The 14,309-nt window shown below is 41.0% G+C and overlaps 1 protein-coding gene across 24 annotated transcripts in view; it reads right to left on the reverse strand.

Moving 5' to 3' along the window:
- Window positions 1-1,313: 1,313 nt before the first annotated feature.
- mbnl1 (muscleblind-like splicing regulator 1) overlaps window positions 1,314-14,309 on the reverse strand; it is a 39,278-nt gene continuing 26,282 nt past the window's right edge. For 4 of the 24 annotated variants that reach the window (XM_070845012.1, XM_070844989.1, XM_070844988.1 and 1 more), the window contains 10 exons: window positions 12,677-12,892; window positions 12,281-12,502; window positions 10,610-10,849; window positions 9,485-9,538; window positions 8,110-8,263; window positions 7,149-7,184; window positions 6,228-6,319; window positions 5,791-5,835; window positions 4,967-5,038; window positions 1,314-4,837 (listed from right to left, as the gene is read on the reverse strand). In XM_070845012.1, the coding sequence (XP_070701113.1) occupies window positions 4,982-5,038; window positions 5,791-5,835; window positions 6,228-6,319; window positions 7,149-7,184; window positions 8,110-8,263; window positions 9,485-9,538; window positions 10,610-10,849; window positions 12,281-12,502; window positions 12,677-12,790 (1,014 nt within the window). In that variant the 5' untranslated portion in view covers window positions 12,791-12,892 and the 3' untranslated portion in view covers window positions 1,314-4,837; window positions 4,967-4,981. The remainder of the gene's footprint in view (window positions 4,838-4,966; window positions 5,039-5,790; window positions 5,836-6,227; window positions 6,320-7,148; window positions 7,185-8,109; window positions 8,264-9,484; window positions 9,539-10,609; window positions 10,850-12,280; window positions 12,503-12,676; window positions 12,893-14,309) is intronic. The other 20 variants (XM_070844993.1, XM_070844990.1, XM_070845001.1 and 17 more) reach the window with 20 other exon arrangements.

Genomic DNA, 14,309 nt, shown 5'->3' on the forward strand with positions numbered 1-14,309 from the left:
GTGTTGCTAATTGCTACAGGATCTGTGTATTTCTTCCACCTACGGTTGTTACTGATGCATGAATGTGTGCAGAATGTAGCATTTTGCTGCTGAAGTTGTTTCAGGTTGAACTAATTTATTTCACTATTGGATTGTTTATTCTTTGACCATGCATCATGTTCTTTTAATAAGCTCATCATGTATTCTGTGTGTAAAGTGTAAAAATATCTGTCTAATAGGAGTCTAATTATAAAATAAAATTAGGATGAAACAGAAACACTCAAGTACAAGTACCTTTAATTTGTACATTAAAATACTTCCACTCATGACATGGGTGGTTTTTTCTTTTTTTGTGAATGAAATATTAAAGAGAAAATGTCCATAATATCTAAAATCTTGATTATCTTATAATCTTACTTTTTTAAATCTATTCTTTCTGTCTTTATCTTTGTTTTAAGAGATTGTATGTAGGTATTTCGTAATAAAGTTCTCTGTTGAGAGTTTCCAAATGGCACGTCCCTGTTGTGTCCCCAGCAGGTAAGATGGAAAAAAGAAGTAAAACAAATAGTTGCAGACGAAAGAATGTTATGTTTTGTTATGTTTTTTCTTTTTCTGATAAACATCTGAATGTAGCCCCAAATCTAATCTGATTATTCTTCTCTACAGCAGGAGGAGGTTTCTGTCATTTATTCTTTATCTGTTGTGATAATCTTGTAATTGTTGAGTTATGGATGCAAATGTAGTTGTTTCTCTACTTATGTTAACTGAAAACAAACCATGACAATTTAATTTTTGTTTCAGTACTTGTATCAGAAAACCTGTCAATCAATTTGGGAGTAAAAGCAGGTTTTTGTGTTTGGAATTTTACTACTTTTGTTCACGTTTCGATTGCAGACTGTAAGATACCCGTGAACCCTGTGGGAGGCATCCTGTGAGTTCATCTAAGTTTTTTTTTTTTTTTTTTTTTTTTTATCATCAGTTCTGACCCAGATAATGCACACAATCTCATTAAAACGCCCGGAGTGCTGTCAGATTAACCTTGCACATCTGCCACACATCAGTCTCTGTGGAGCTGCTCCAGTCTTGCTGACACTGAAGCATCAAAGTGACGATAATAGTTCATGAGGTTGAAGTTCAGAGACACTATCAAGTACACTGTCCTAGATCGTCCCCTTCATGTATGACTTGGGCCAAAGCATGATGGGAAATAAATACTCGCATGTGGACCTGCAGTACATACAACACATTCCTGTGAATATCTAAAGCATTCGCTGAAACGTCCAGTGTGTAAACCACAGTATACCCAGGACACACAGAGGCAGTGACCACATAGCTGTTGCATGAGCAAATCAAATATTGTTTATTCAGATTTTTTTCATCCATACAGCAAGAGTCAATTATGGCAACAATAAAATGTGCATAAACAAATCTGAAGTCAGAATAGTACATTATTGTGTGGCAACTGTTAGCAAATACGTAATCGGTGGTTGCACTTACAAGTAAAAAGCAGTCAAAGCGTGCATGTGCCCTCAGCAGGGAAGAGAAACCTCGGCTCCAGCCAGGAGACTGAACATCAGGTTTGGAGAAAATGGTGCTTTGGTTCTGTAGCGACTATACAGCAGCCTCAAGTCAGAAACACGTAGACCGGTGACTGTTACATTCATTTCAAAGACTAATTTGCCAAATATGCATTTGGTGTGGTGAGCCTTCACCTGCTGAGCGCACAGCTGTGATAGCAGGAACAACTTCCCATGAGTCAATGTCCGCTCTAATTACATGGCTATGAGAAAGTATCTGGGGTGGATGAGTGCTAATATTTTATCGTTCTTTAAATAACATGTTTGCTGGAAAATATTTTATCACACAAGAGTAAGATGACTTGTTTTTGAAGTATTATTTCTCCCCACTGTGGATGTTATCTACTGTATGTATAATTTGAAAAGAAAAAACATATTACTGTGTATTCTGTAATCTGAATGTGTTACCTTTCTTTACATAACTACGCAGTTTCTTTTGTTTACATGTTTGTACTTTTACATGCAGTCAAATCAAACTATAATAGAATACAAAATTTGTGTGTTTTATGTATCAACTGTACCATGGGAGCTGCAATACTGCATGACCAAGTCCAACAAATGATATATGGACATTATTGGATATGTCATCCTACAGGAGGGGTGGAGTTAGCATGACATGGGGATATCTATTCCCCTACAACATTCCCTGGCAATACTAGCCACTGATAAAATAAGACAAAAAGCGCATAGCTTTCTCTGAATGCATTGGCCAAGAAACTAGTGCCCTTCTTTGCAAGCAATTTTTTTTAGCTGGTCTTCTAATTTAAGAATTTAAATTAATCTAGCAAAATTCCTTATAATTATAGATCTTTTTTTTATTCAAAATAATATCTCAATATGATACACATTTTTTTCTCTGTTCATTTGACTATATACAGAAGTGCAAAAAGTCAACCTTCGTCCCTTAGGTTAGAACTCATCATCTGCAGCATGTCTGACTTCTCCCGTCTGGAGGAGTCTTTGCTTTCTCGCTCCTAATCTCACTATCCACCAAACATCCAAACACCCGTCAATCTCACTGCTCGTTTTGGCCTGACATTCAGGGCAAACTTAAGAAATATTCAAACAAAAGTACATATCTTTTTGAAATGGATACAGTAGAAAATAATTTTTACTCTAAAACATGGACAATCTATATTTCAGTACAATATATTTTCAAACGTGATCTTGACATGTTACAAGGAAAATTTAAGTCGGTTAAAACAGTTTTTTTTTTATGTCTATTCAGAGATGCTGCAGTGACAGCAAATTAATTGATCTCATTCCTTGTATCAAAAAAGACTTTCATCGACAAAATTAACTGATAATGTAACATCAACTGAAAAAGACGTCCAGCTATATGAATGAAGTGAATATTTAAAACTGACTCAATACATTATCATTTATATGGTTTGAAAAAGTTATGAATGTCATACTACCTCAAAATCTACAACGGCTATATCAATGTTGTCAAGTAATATATAGTAAGGCAAAAAAAGAAAAATCTACAACTACATACCTCAAATAGATTCAAATCCTTAAGTAGTACATAACACATAAGTTCAATGAAATTTAAGAGAGTAATTGTTACTTTTACATAGAGAGAAAGAACAAAATAAAAGATCATAAGCGGCATGTGAGAGATTTATAAAACATCATTGGTGTTCTTTACCTGCATGGTGATTGAAAGTACATTTGATTGGGCTGGGACCCATTAATTGTAATCTAAGGCTTTGTTAGGTACATACAATCGGTAAAGACACACTACACACCTCAGTGAAAACAAAAAAAGAAGTGATCAGATGGATGAAAGATGATAAACCTGTTTCCTTAATTCCTCTTGAGGGATGCTTCTATACTCCTTTGTGAATACGATACGAGAAAAACTGTGCTTTGGTTTCTGCAGTCGGAGCTGCACATGAACGGGAACCTTCACGTTTTGCTTGGAAGGACAAACACATAATGTGCTGTACGTCCTCAAAAGTGAAAGTTCACTCGGGATGGGTTGGTGAATTAAAACAGGGTGACTAGACAAACAATCATTCAAGTGCACATGCGGTTTAAATGACCTAATAGACCTCCACGTCTGTTGTTTTTCTATTCCCACTGTTGGTTTTTAATTCCCATCAACACGTGGCTCAACAGTGCTTCTTGGAGACACAGTTTTAGAGTCGCTCCTCTTTAAAAGAGGGGGAACAAGGTAACACGCTGTCAATTGAAGCTACACCCTCTACTTCACCAGGCTTTAGAGTCAATGGACTTGAGCAACAACTTAATCCCAACAAACAAAAACAACACTAATCTATGAAAAGAGGTATGACAAACTTTAGAAAAACCCTCCATTTTTGATTTTAAAAGAAAAAACATCTAAATCAAAATCTAAAAAAATGGCGACAACCCCACTTCTAAAACTGATTAATTAGAGAAATTAGAGAAAAGTAAAAAAAAACAAAACACTCGCAATGGAGATTCTGAAAACAAAACAATACAAAAAGAGCCATACAAAACTTTTACCTTCGGTAAACAAATAACACTGCTGAGATAACACTCTGGTTTTAGCTGTATGGCCTTGATGGCACATGACAAGGTGAGAAAAGCTAGCCTGGCTGTGCTTTCAAGGTACACAGGTATGTTGGTTTACCCAGAACATTCATATGTCCAAGACCCTCATTTCAACATCTAGTTTCACTATAGTAGCCGTAAAAACACAATACTGTACATGCCTTATTCTTTTGGCGAATAAAATTCCTGTTAAAATCATTGTGCCTTTCAGATTTCAATTCAAATTCAAGGTGCACGTTTGCATTTCACTTGTAAACTATGAAATATGGCTATCAATTTAAAAAAAAATAAAGCAGAACAAATAAAAAAGGAAAGAAAAATCTTGGTCTGATAACGTACCAGCACTGGATGTTGCTTTATGCAACCACGCTCTTGACCTTCTGTGTGTGCAGTAATGATTATAATTAGAACAAATTGAGTGCTATGATTTAGTCAGACACAGAGGTGTAATGTGAACGTTTCCCACAGAGGGAGAGACACACTGACCCCAGCACCAAGACATCCTCTTCTCTCGGCTGGACGTTGAATTTGACAACAAAGTCTTCTTGACGTTGATATGTGGGAAGATGGCACAGATCATGTGTTGCACCCTTGATGTTTACACGTGTGATGAGACCATCGTCGTGGACCGGCTAAGAGATGGCAGACCCTCCTTGTCCCATTGCTTGACATTCTGAAGGTTATGTACATAAAGGCTGAACTCTTTTGGCTTGGACGGTGCCAGCACACATTCATTTGATCTGTAAGACATGACGGGTCTCACTTGAGAAAAACATTACCCTCTTAAACTGGAGCTAAAATGATTCAACACAAGATAAACAAACTTTGTAATGAATAGAGAGAATGTGAGGATCGAAATAGGAACTCACTGTTCTTGAGAGGAACTACATTTGAGTCAAGTACTTGTGACTACTCAGATGATCTGCAGATATTATTGGAATCTGCGGGAGGGGGGGAGAAAACAGACAGAGATCAAATGAAGCATCATAAACGGAAAGCGTTCAAGTGGACGTTGGCCGACAGCACAAAACACAGATCAATGCATTATAACCACATCCTCTCGCAGTTAGATGAGTTCATTACTGAAAAAGATGACACGATAGAAAAAAGCAATCTGGCAACAGTTGCGGCAAAATTCACTCGGGCGTGCCATGTCAATAAGAATTAAAAGACACTTCTGGACAGCAGGGAGAGGAAGAGGAGGATTGAAGGGAAGGGTGAGATGAGGGGGGCAAAGGGAAACTGTCAGTGAGGTGGCTCCCCCATGCAATTCTAAGTCCTCCATGTTGTTGACCTGCACACCTCAGTAAAATGCAGAAAAACTGGTCCTGGACAAGCCTAGTGACATGATGATTCATCCTGTACTTTCATACGTCTTTTCATTGGTATCATAAAATTGTGCAGTGTAGCTAATTGCTGACAAGATGCCATCAATAGAACTGAAATCTTGCACATCTTGCACATGAAATATTGCACATCTTACAGGCTGGTTTTTAGAACTGCTCTGACCTCAACAATGAATATGTCCAGCTTTAAAACATGAGGAGAATGGTAAAGCTTTGCTTTACGTGCTGGAAGCGGCAGCGAAAAAAGAAAAAAAAAAGCGAAGCACCAAAGGGCACAGACAGCGACTGTTGCACAAGCTGTGCTAATGGCTCTAAAAAAACGTGAAAAAGAACTACCTCATACATACCAATTGCATGTATTCGTTGGTAGTCAACTTTGATAGGGAAGAGTCCTCAAAATGGGAAAGGACAAAAATCGAGGTTACAATGAGGACAAACATTAAATGCAGTACAGATAGATCATCTATGAAATGTATGAAAATTGTAGTTATCGTAAAAATGGACATAAATGTTTTAAAACTAGCCACAGTATGATATGTGTACACATGTTGGACTCTAGTGTAGGCCAACAAGAGGGAGTACCGCCTTTTACCCAACCCACCCCTCGCTGAAAGACACAAGCATCCCCAGATCGTCCAGGTGCATTAAGGGACAGAGTGAGAGAGAGAGAGAGAGAGAGAGAGAGAGAGAGACAGAGATAGAGAGAGATAGAGAGAGAGAGAGAGAGACAGAGAGAGAGAGAGTGAGAGAGAGAGAGCGGTGTTGAGGCGGTGGAGGTGCAAACCTGATTGGTGGAGGCAGTTGCGAAGGGAACGCTTGTGGCAGATGTGGTGGCTGCAGACACAGTGGCTGGAGTACCACCGTGCATCATGGGAACTTTTTTGGAGGGAAAATCATGTAAGCAATAATACACAGAGGAGCAGTGTAGCCACATACACACCAGGCAAATGAGGGAAGGAGAAGGAGAGAGAGGCAGTCACAGAGGGATTCGATTTAACTGGTTCCCTTTCCTCCCTCTGCCGACGCTGATAAGAGGTCTTGTGATTTGAGAACTTGATGTGGCGGCAGCACCGACTTACTTCCACATTTGTGTGTATCATTAGTAATAAAATGATCAGCGCTGTACTTTGTTGGTAAACCCCAGATGAAAGCTAACTTTTAAAAAGTTCGACAAAAAAAGCACATTAATAAAAGTGCTGCTACATGAGTGTTAAGAATAGAGTCATGAAGGCAGAGGAGATAAAGGGGAAGGTTAAATTTGAACTCCCCCAGTTTTTTAAAATGGTTTTAAAAGGGTTTCAGTACGTGTCAGTTTAGACCAGCCAAAAGCCGAGTTTAGAACGAGCATGAGAACGAGAGTGGTCAAGCAATGTACGACACAGTAGGTGTACACAGAGAAATTAACAAAGTAAAGGTCACTTAAATTGATATTATGAACAATAACAGCTGTCATACAAGTAATAGACAACATCTAAATGTAACAACATTTGTCTTTCCTTATGTGGACTTTTGATTTTGTTTCAAATAACAAAAAGTCTCCACGCAACCAAAACAGTGGCTCTCAGGTCACCAAAATCTTATAGAAAAATCTGAAACTTGCTGTAAACACAATACTGTAAACTTCACAGGTTGGTTATATTTTTGATGACGTGCGAGTCACAGACATGAGGTTACAGATAACTGAAGAAGGAAAGCTGGAACCTACCAACGCTGGCTGCAGGGGTCATGCACAATATTGAGCCTGCCCATCATGCAGTGCAACAGGAAGTGGATTGGATAGGGAAGAGTAATCAAAACAGCCCATCACAAGGTTCGTTAGAGTGAGGGGAGAGATAAGGTGGGAAAAAAAGGTTAATATCTCTTGGACACAGTCATCAGTGATTTGAAAAGGCGAAGTGGCGAACTCATCGTAAGGCAATCTGTTAATCAAATGAGAGAGTGAATCTAAACTTTTGTCTGAAGTGCACTGCATATGAATGTGTAATACAACATGGGTGATAGTGCGATTGTGACTGTAACTATCAAGTATTAAACATTATATACACACTCTAGACAGAAGTGAGGAGAACAGCAGACGTGTACAGAAGCCAGACTCTGCAGCCTGCTGCTTGCTGCCAAACAGAGGCGCAAGATACCAGCCCAACCAGCCCCGTTCGTCCCAGCCCAAGCCAAAGCCCCACTGGTATCTCATCAGAGTAGGAGTGATCCGGCCATTTTAATCTGACAAACTAGGAACAAGTTCTGTCCTTTCTCTAACAAACATCCGCATTACTCATTCAGCCCGCATGTACTAGGAGGAGCATGTAGCTACATGAAGTTATATCAAAGCAGTTAGTAGGCAGAAAGGCATTCTAACCCATCCTTAGCACCTAGTGGCCATGCAGTGCCATACAAAGCATAATGTACAAATTTGTTGAGGCATTCATAGCTTCTCAACTGCACTGCACTGAGGTACACATGTTCGACTGTCACTGTACTAGAATGAAATCTATGTGAAGACGCAAAAAAATCACAGAAGTTGACCAATAGTCCACAACCAAGCTGCTCTGTGCTGCTATCTACCACACCACTGTGCCCAACCCCAGCCAAGCAGGAGCCAGGTTAGACTGCTCCAGGCATCCTCTAGGTGGCCAGAGCACGAGTGGCGGTTGCTTTGGGAGCCATACCTGATGGGAGGAAAGCAGCCTGCTGCTGAAACTGCATGCTGGCCAGGGCCTGTTGGTACTGGAGCATGCCGGTGTTAAACATGGCAGAGGCCCCGTTGGCCTTCTCCAGGGCTGCCCGCTTGGGCAGCGGAGCCATGACACTAGGGCCGATACCCTGCCCGGCCAGACGGAGGGAGGTCAGTGAGAAAGAAGAAATAAAAACAGAGATAGACAGAGAGAGAGTTGCGTGGTAAAGAGAGAGAGAGAGAGAGAGAGAGAGAGAGAGGGTGTGTTGGAAAGAAGCAAAAAACGGGAAAGAAAACAAAAAAAGGTACATACGTTAGAGGACATCATACAAACAGCATCACAACATCCTTGTGTGTACAACAACAACAACAATATCATCATATCATCAGTAGCAAGCAAGCAGCAGTCTGACACAATTACTACACAAGCAGGAGCATGGTGCCTACTGGAGCTACTGGCTAACAAGCATTCATATATCCATTATTTTATCAGGAAGCTTACTTTGATTATTATTATTACTATTATTATCATTATTATCACATATTCCTAGGGCTGACTAAATGCAATATAAGCAAGCATTAACTATTAAAACAATAAGGCTGCTAACAAGAGGTGGAACAGGTAGGAAGCACAGAGAAAGGGAGGCTGCACTGCTAGCTCCATGATAAACTGTGTAAGCCATGTTTAAGTGATGGTTCACTCTCAGACAAATGTCAAAAATGATCTCAGGCCAAGGGTCACGAATCAGATGTTTAAGAGTCAGTATTTACACCATCAAACGCTCTCTGAGTGGATTTTGTCTTGGCATGAGGCCACCTGTGAGGTCTGAATATCTGTGACAAGATTTGATGACGGAGTGAACTATCATTTGAACTGTAATCATCTGTTATGGTGGGATCACTCCTGTATGGTTTTAAAGATTGTTCCTCTTAGCCCCACCCTTATCCATCTGACATGCACTAGCAACACAGACATGCACACATTTGATTGAGCTGCTCCACAACACTGAACACTGACTTGGACGTAAGACTGAAGCCATGCCACCATTATAGAAGCTCTTCCCTAGCCCTCACTCACTTTTGTTAAATAAGCTAAAGGTGATGAATTGATTGTGGCTCCTAATCACAAATTCCACGTTCGAATTCGTGTTGGAGGTGATTTCTATATGAGGGTAGTTGTTTGGTGTTGGATGCAACCTAAACCCAGAAAGCCACAATCATTTTATCACAGGCAATAATGACAGATCAACAGGAGGAAAAAACAGACATTGCACTGAGACAACGACAACAAAAATAGCTAGGTATCGTTGGTTAAAACACTGCTCTACACAAAGCCACATGCCAAGCTAAAAGGTGAAAGGTCATAGTACCAGGTCAAAGGTTGCGTCGAGGGGTCGCTTCAGTGATTTGACAGCCGACTGAGTCTTAATTAGCAGGCAGCGAGCACATGATGGCAATGGGCCAATGGGGTTCAAGCGCATTAACATAAACCAGCAAGCAGAGGTGCATCATGGGGGCAGCAGTGCAGTTTGGGTATAGGTGAGAAAAAACAAAAACAAATAAAAAAACAAATCATTGGAATGCAATATACAAGGGGATAACAGGACTAAGGCATGCACAGTGTGGACACTAGCTCTACTGCTCAACAGTTAAATGATCATCAATAATCAATCATAACTACCAGTCTACATTAGTTATTGTCACACAAAGATGGACGAATATAGCGATGAGAATATCATTTGATCATTACTTCAAAGTGGGAAATCGTATCAGGCAGAAAATTACATGTAAGCACAATTCACAGGTTTCTGTTTCACTGTGCACATCATAGTCAGTCAGTCACATTACAATGATTCACCCCAAGCTGTCTGCCTCGCTAAGTCAATAAGAGCATGTAAAAAACACTGTGATCAACAGACAAGTGTGGCTGTACTATTATTCACAGGTTAACACACAGGCTACTGTCAGACGGGACTGAAAGCACAATGAATCCTTTTTTGATAATGTCGAGAGGAAGAGAAGTAATAGATAGGAAGCACAGAAACAATGGTGTCACAAATAAGACCAGGCCATCAGAGAGAGAGAGAGAGAGAAGGGAACTGACCCTCTGCTTGTGGTCTGGGATGAGATGAACAAGGAACAAGACAATCTTTTGTTTTCCAGATTAGGAATAAAAAAATAAATAAATTCACAGAACGAGGGCCCATTGTCTGATCCTCAGTCATGTCATCAGGTTCAGAACAAATTTTACCCAAACCAACTGGCAGAACTTTAAAATTTGACCCGGCAGAAAGCAGTACTGAAAGACAAGCTACATAATACCAACCAGGAAGGTGAGACACTTTCAGACATGAATGTGAGTACAAGCCACAGAACATATTTCCTACTGGGTGATTGCATTCATAGTAGATAGCCCTGGTATAAATTGAAGTAAATGCTCCATAGGTATTGTGTGGGTGTGAATGAGTGTGGCCACGCTTGCACAGACTGCTCACCATGGCCGCGGCGGCTGTGGCCTGGTTCACCTGGTGCTGGGCAGCCTTAATTTTGGCCTGCAGATGGGCCGGCGGGTGGAAGTACTTGCACTTTTCCCGGGAGCATCGGCCCTTGATGTAGTCCATGCACACGGTGACGGTGTTGTCGTTGGTGTCGATCATGGTGCTGTCTGCAGGGTGGGCGAAGCGACAGTCGTTTTCTCCCCGAGAGCAATTGCCCCTCTGATATTCCCGACACACCTAGAGACGAGATGAGAGGAGAGAAATAATGAAAAGACAAGGACACAACACATCCATAAATCCACAGAGAACATTTCCTGCTTTGTGCATTTGTATCTTCATGGAGAATACAACAAGTATGACTCATCAGGCCTTTGCTTCCCCATTATAAAGGATGTGTAGTTACAAATATCCATCAAACTTAAAAATGCCTGCAGAGGCCCGCAGTGCAGAAAATAGATTAAAATGCTCATATCGTAAATCATATCCCTTCTTCTAAATAAAACATTATCTAGGCCTTCCTCTGTGCCATATCCTTTCACACCACACACAAGATCTGTACAGATACAGGCAGCGTACTTCCTGTTAACCTTTCAACTTCAGTTCCTGAATAATATGACACTGTAGAAGGTTCAAGCTGTACTGAAGCTTTTAGTTTAACACAGTAAATGTAGAATCTTGAAGATGAAGTTTTTCTTTATAAAGAGCTTTGTTGAGTACCAAACATGTTTTAGTCTATGTGTCAGACACCAGAGGGCAGCACCTTCTTTCAAATCAGAAGTATCATGAACGAATGGGTATTCCATATCTGCTATCCACTGTTTTTCTGCTCTGTGTGCGTCAGCAGCGTATGGTTGAACTAAGATAAATGTGTGCTGCATAAAGACATTAGAAGTAGCAGTCGCATTTATACTTCACTGTTTTCCTGACGTGAATTAAAAGAGAAAACCTTTTCTACAACACGAATGCTCTACCAAACGCACAACACTGCTTTTTAATGACAGGCCTCTGAGTCTCTTGCGTGGTTTTGTTAATCTTTTTTACATGGATGTGATATTTGAGATTTTTCCAGACCAGGAACAACAATATTCAATTTTGGTGGAGGTCTCTCAGTAGCAGAGAGCAACACTGTTAGAATCCTACCAGCCACAACAGAAGAGGGAGACACGGTAATAGCTCAACATGTTGTTTTTGTTGCTACACTATCACTGGTGCTAGACTGCTATGGCTTTTCTTCACTCAAATAAATATTCCACAAGTTCATTTAAAAAGTAAACAACCCTTAATTGCAAAGCAACTCTTGGAATGCACCACACATCATGAACTGATGAAATGTAACACTTCTTCTTACGGTTTTATTTTAATTCTGCTTTTAATAAGCATCTATTTTACATAATGGTACCTGCTATTAATATTACAATGCACTTTCAGAAACATTTTATGGAAGTCCCATAAAGGGGGAAGTTATTTTTATGCTTGTTAAACCACTTGTTAACAACACTTGTCTTGTTTACAGGCTCATTATCATCCTGGGCAACTCCACTCCCACTAAGAAAGAAACATCATGAAGTAGAGTTTATTAGAGTTTTCCTGGAACTCTTTGGGGGGAGTGGGTTGATTCTATGCTGTGTAATGCATCCTCGCCCCAAAACAAAGAGAAAAACCTGTTACCTCAAGTCTGTCTGTTCTCAGCAGTTTCTGGGCTGCAGCGGCAGCGGCATTGGGGACTTGGCTCATGGTTGGGCTGGAGGCCATGAGGACAGGGGTGCTGGGCAGGATCTCTTGGGGCATGAGGCCTGGTGACACAGGGCTCAGGTAGGGATTAAAGGCCGCAGCTGCAGCTGCTGCTGCATTGGCGTTGGTGGCCAGGCCTGGCGTCACCGAAAACATGGGCTGGACGAGAACAAAATGAAAGCAGACGGATGAAATGACTGCGGATAGAATGTACACGTAAACCACAAACAAGCTTTCTGTGTGAGAAAAGAGAGGGACTGACGAAAAGACAAATCAGAAGACTGAAAGAGCCACGCAGACAGTGAAGGAGCTGTATGTGTGAGCTGGTCTCACCGTGGGCAGTAGCTGTGGTGTGTTCATACGTGTGTGCCCTCTCACCATAGGTGGTAGCTGCGTGCCAGGCATCATGGCGTTGGCGAGCTGCATCTGCTGGGCCAGCATGGCCATGTTCTTCTGCTGGATCAGGTTGTTCCTGCCATTGATCTCAAGCTGGGTCTTTAGGTGGGGAGGAGGGTGCAGGTACTTGCAGTTCTCCCTGGAACAACGGCCCTGAAGGAGGCAGGGAGAAGAGACAAATGGAACAACAAAGTCAAGCAACATAAGAATTCATATACTGTAAGTTAGGCTGCATTCTTATCACAGTATATGTTGAAACAAGTAAAGTTGTTGAGGGAGTATCTTAAAAATAATGTTTCCCTCAGTGTGAATTGTAATAACTCATGATCCTCTAATCTTTCATCGCGCACCATCATCTGGTCAAAGTGGTTTATGACCAAATTTCTTCAAAATCTAATGACATTCCCATCAGTCTCAGCTGTACTTCGTGTTTGTTGCTAGTTAGCAAAGGTTAGCATGTTAACATGCTGAAATAAAATGGTGACCACAGTAAACATGCTTGCTAAACATCTATCTATCTATCTATCTATCTATCTATCTAGACTGTTTGTTTTGTTCTGAACTAAGTTGAGATCAGTCTAAGTCATCTCTCAGTACACAATAAATCAATTAGAATAGTATATTGAGCATTAACATGACAGTGTCCAATCGGATTTTGGCAGAAATCAAGCAGATTTTTTTGCTTTAACGCTACAGCATCAAAAATGGTGTAAACCCTGGAATGGATGGATGTGTGTGAGGGATTAAATGCCAAATGAAAGCATGTGTCTTTGTCCACAGTTAGCTCAATGTCAGACACTCAGATTCAGATTAGGTCTGGGCTGAGTCTAGCACTAATTGTTAACAACTTGCTATTTCTGTCACTCCCAACAGGGACATGTCTGTGTGTGTGTGTGTGTGTGTAAGCCCCCCAGGAGGTCATGACTGACACTGTGGTGCTGCTTTCCAGACGTCAAGCTTAGCTACATGTCCAACTAACGCTATAAATACTCTTCCCTCATATGATCCCTATATATTGTATCAGCAGTCATTCAGAGGTCACACTTTAAAGTCTTTGAATAATTATCTAAGACAGGGATCTCTTTTTGCTGCCCGCTCGCAGTGTCTGATTATATATTCAGTCTGGAGAGGAGGAGTCTCACACATGCACACTCTCATGCAAGCAAGCATGCGTGCACATTAATGCATGCATGTCGGGGTCATGCTCTAATGACAGGTGGCAGATACACGTCACAAGGCCAGGCAAAGGCCCCCACAAACATGTCCACAGTTTAGGAGAGATGTGTATTTACTTTCAGCCCTGCGGCACAGCTGAGCTGACTGTGGCAGCCTGTGCTTTTCCTCGCTGACAGAGCTGTCCCCACCGGGATTCATGTCTATACCCCGTCATGACTTCATTCCCTTTTCCAATCTCCTTCACTTTCACTGACACTGGAGCACCAGACAGGTGCGAGGGAAAGGAGGCGGCTGGTAGGTCAGGGGGCCTCTTTAAGCTATTTAGTTTTGTCCACTTGTCTGGCTTTGCTATATCAGGTTCTCATCGGATCTCCTTTTAAAATTATTTCAAATT

This window comes from Pempheris klunzingeri, chromosome 15 (genome assembly GCF_042242105.1).
Source record: "Pempheris klunzingeri isolate RE-2024b chromosome 15, fPemKlu1.hap1, whole genome shotgun sequence".
Lineage (NCBI taxonomy): Eukaryota > Metazoa > Chordata > Actinopteri > Acropomatiformes > Pempheridae > Pempheris > Pempheris klunzingeri.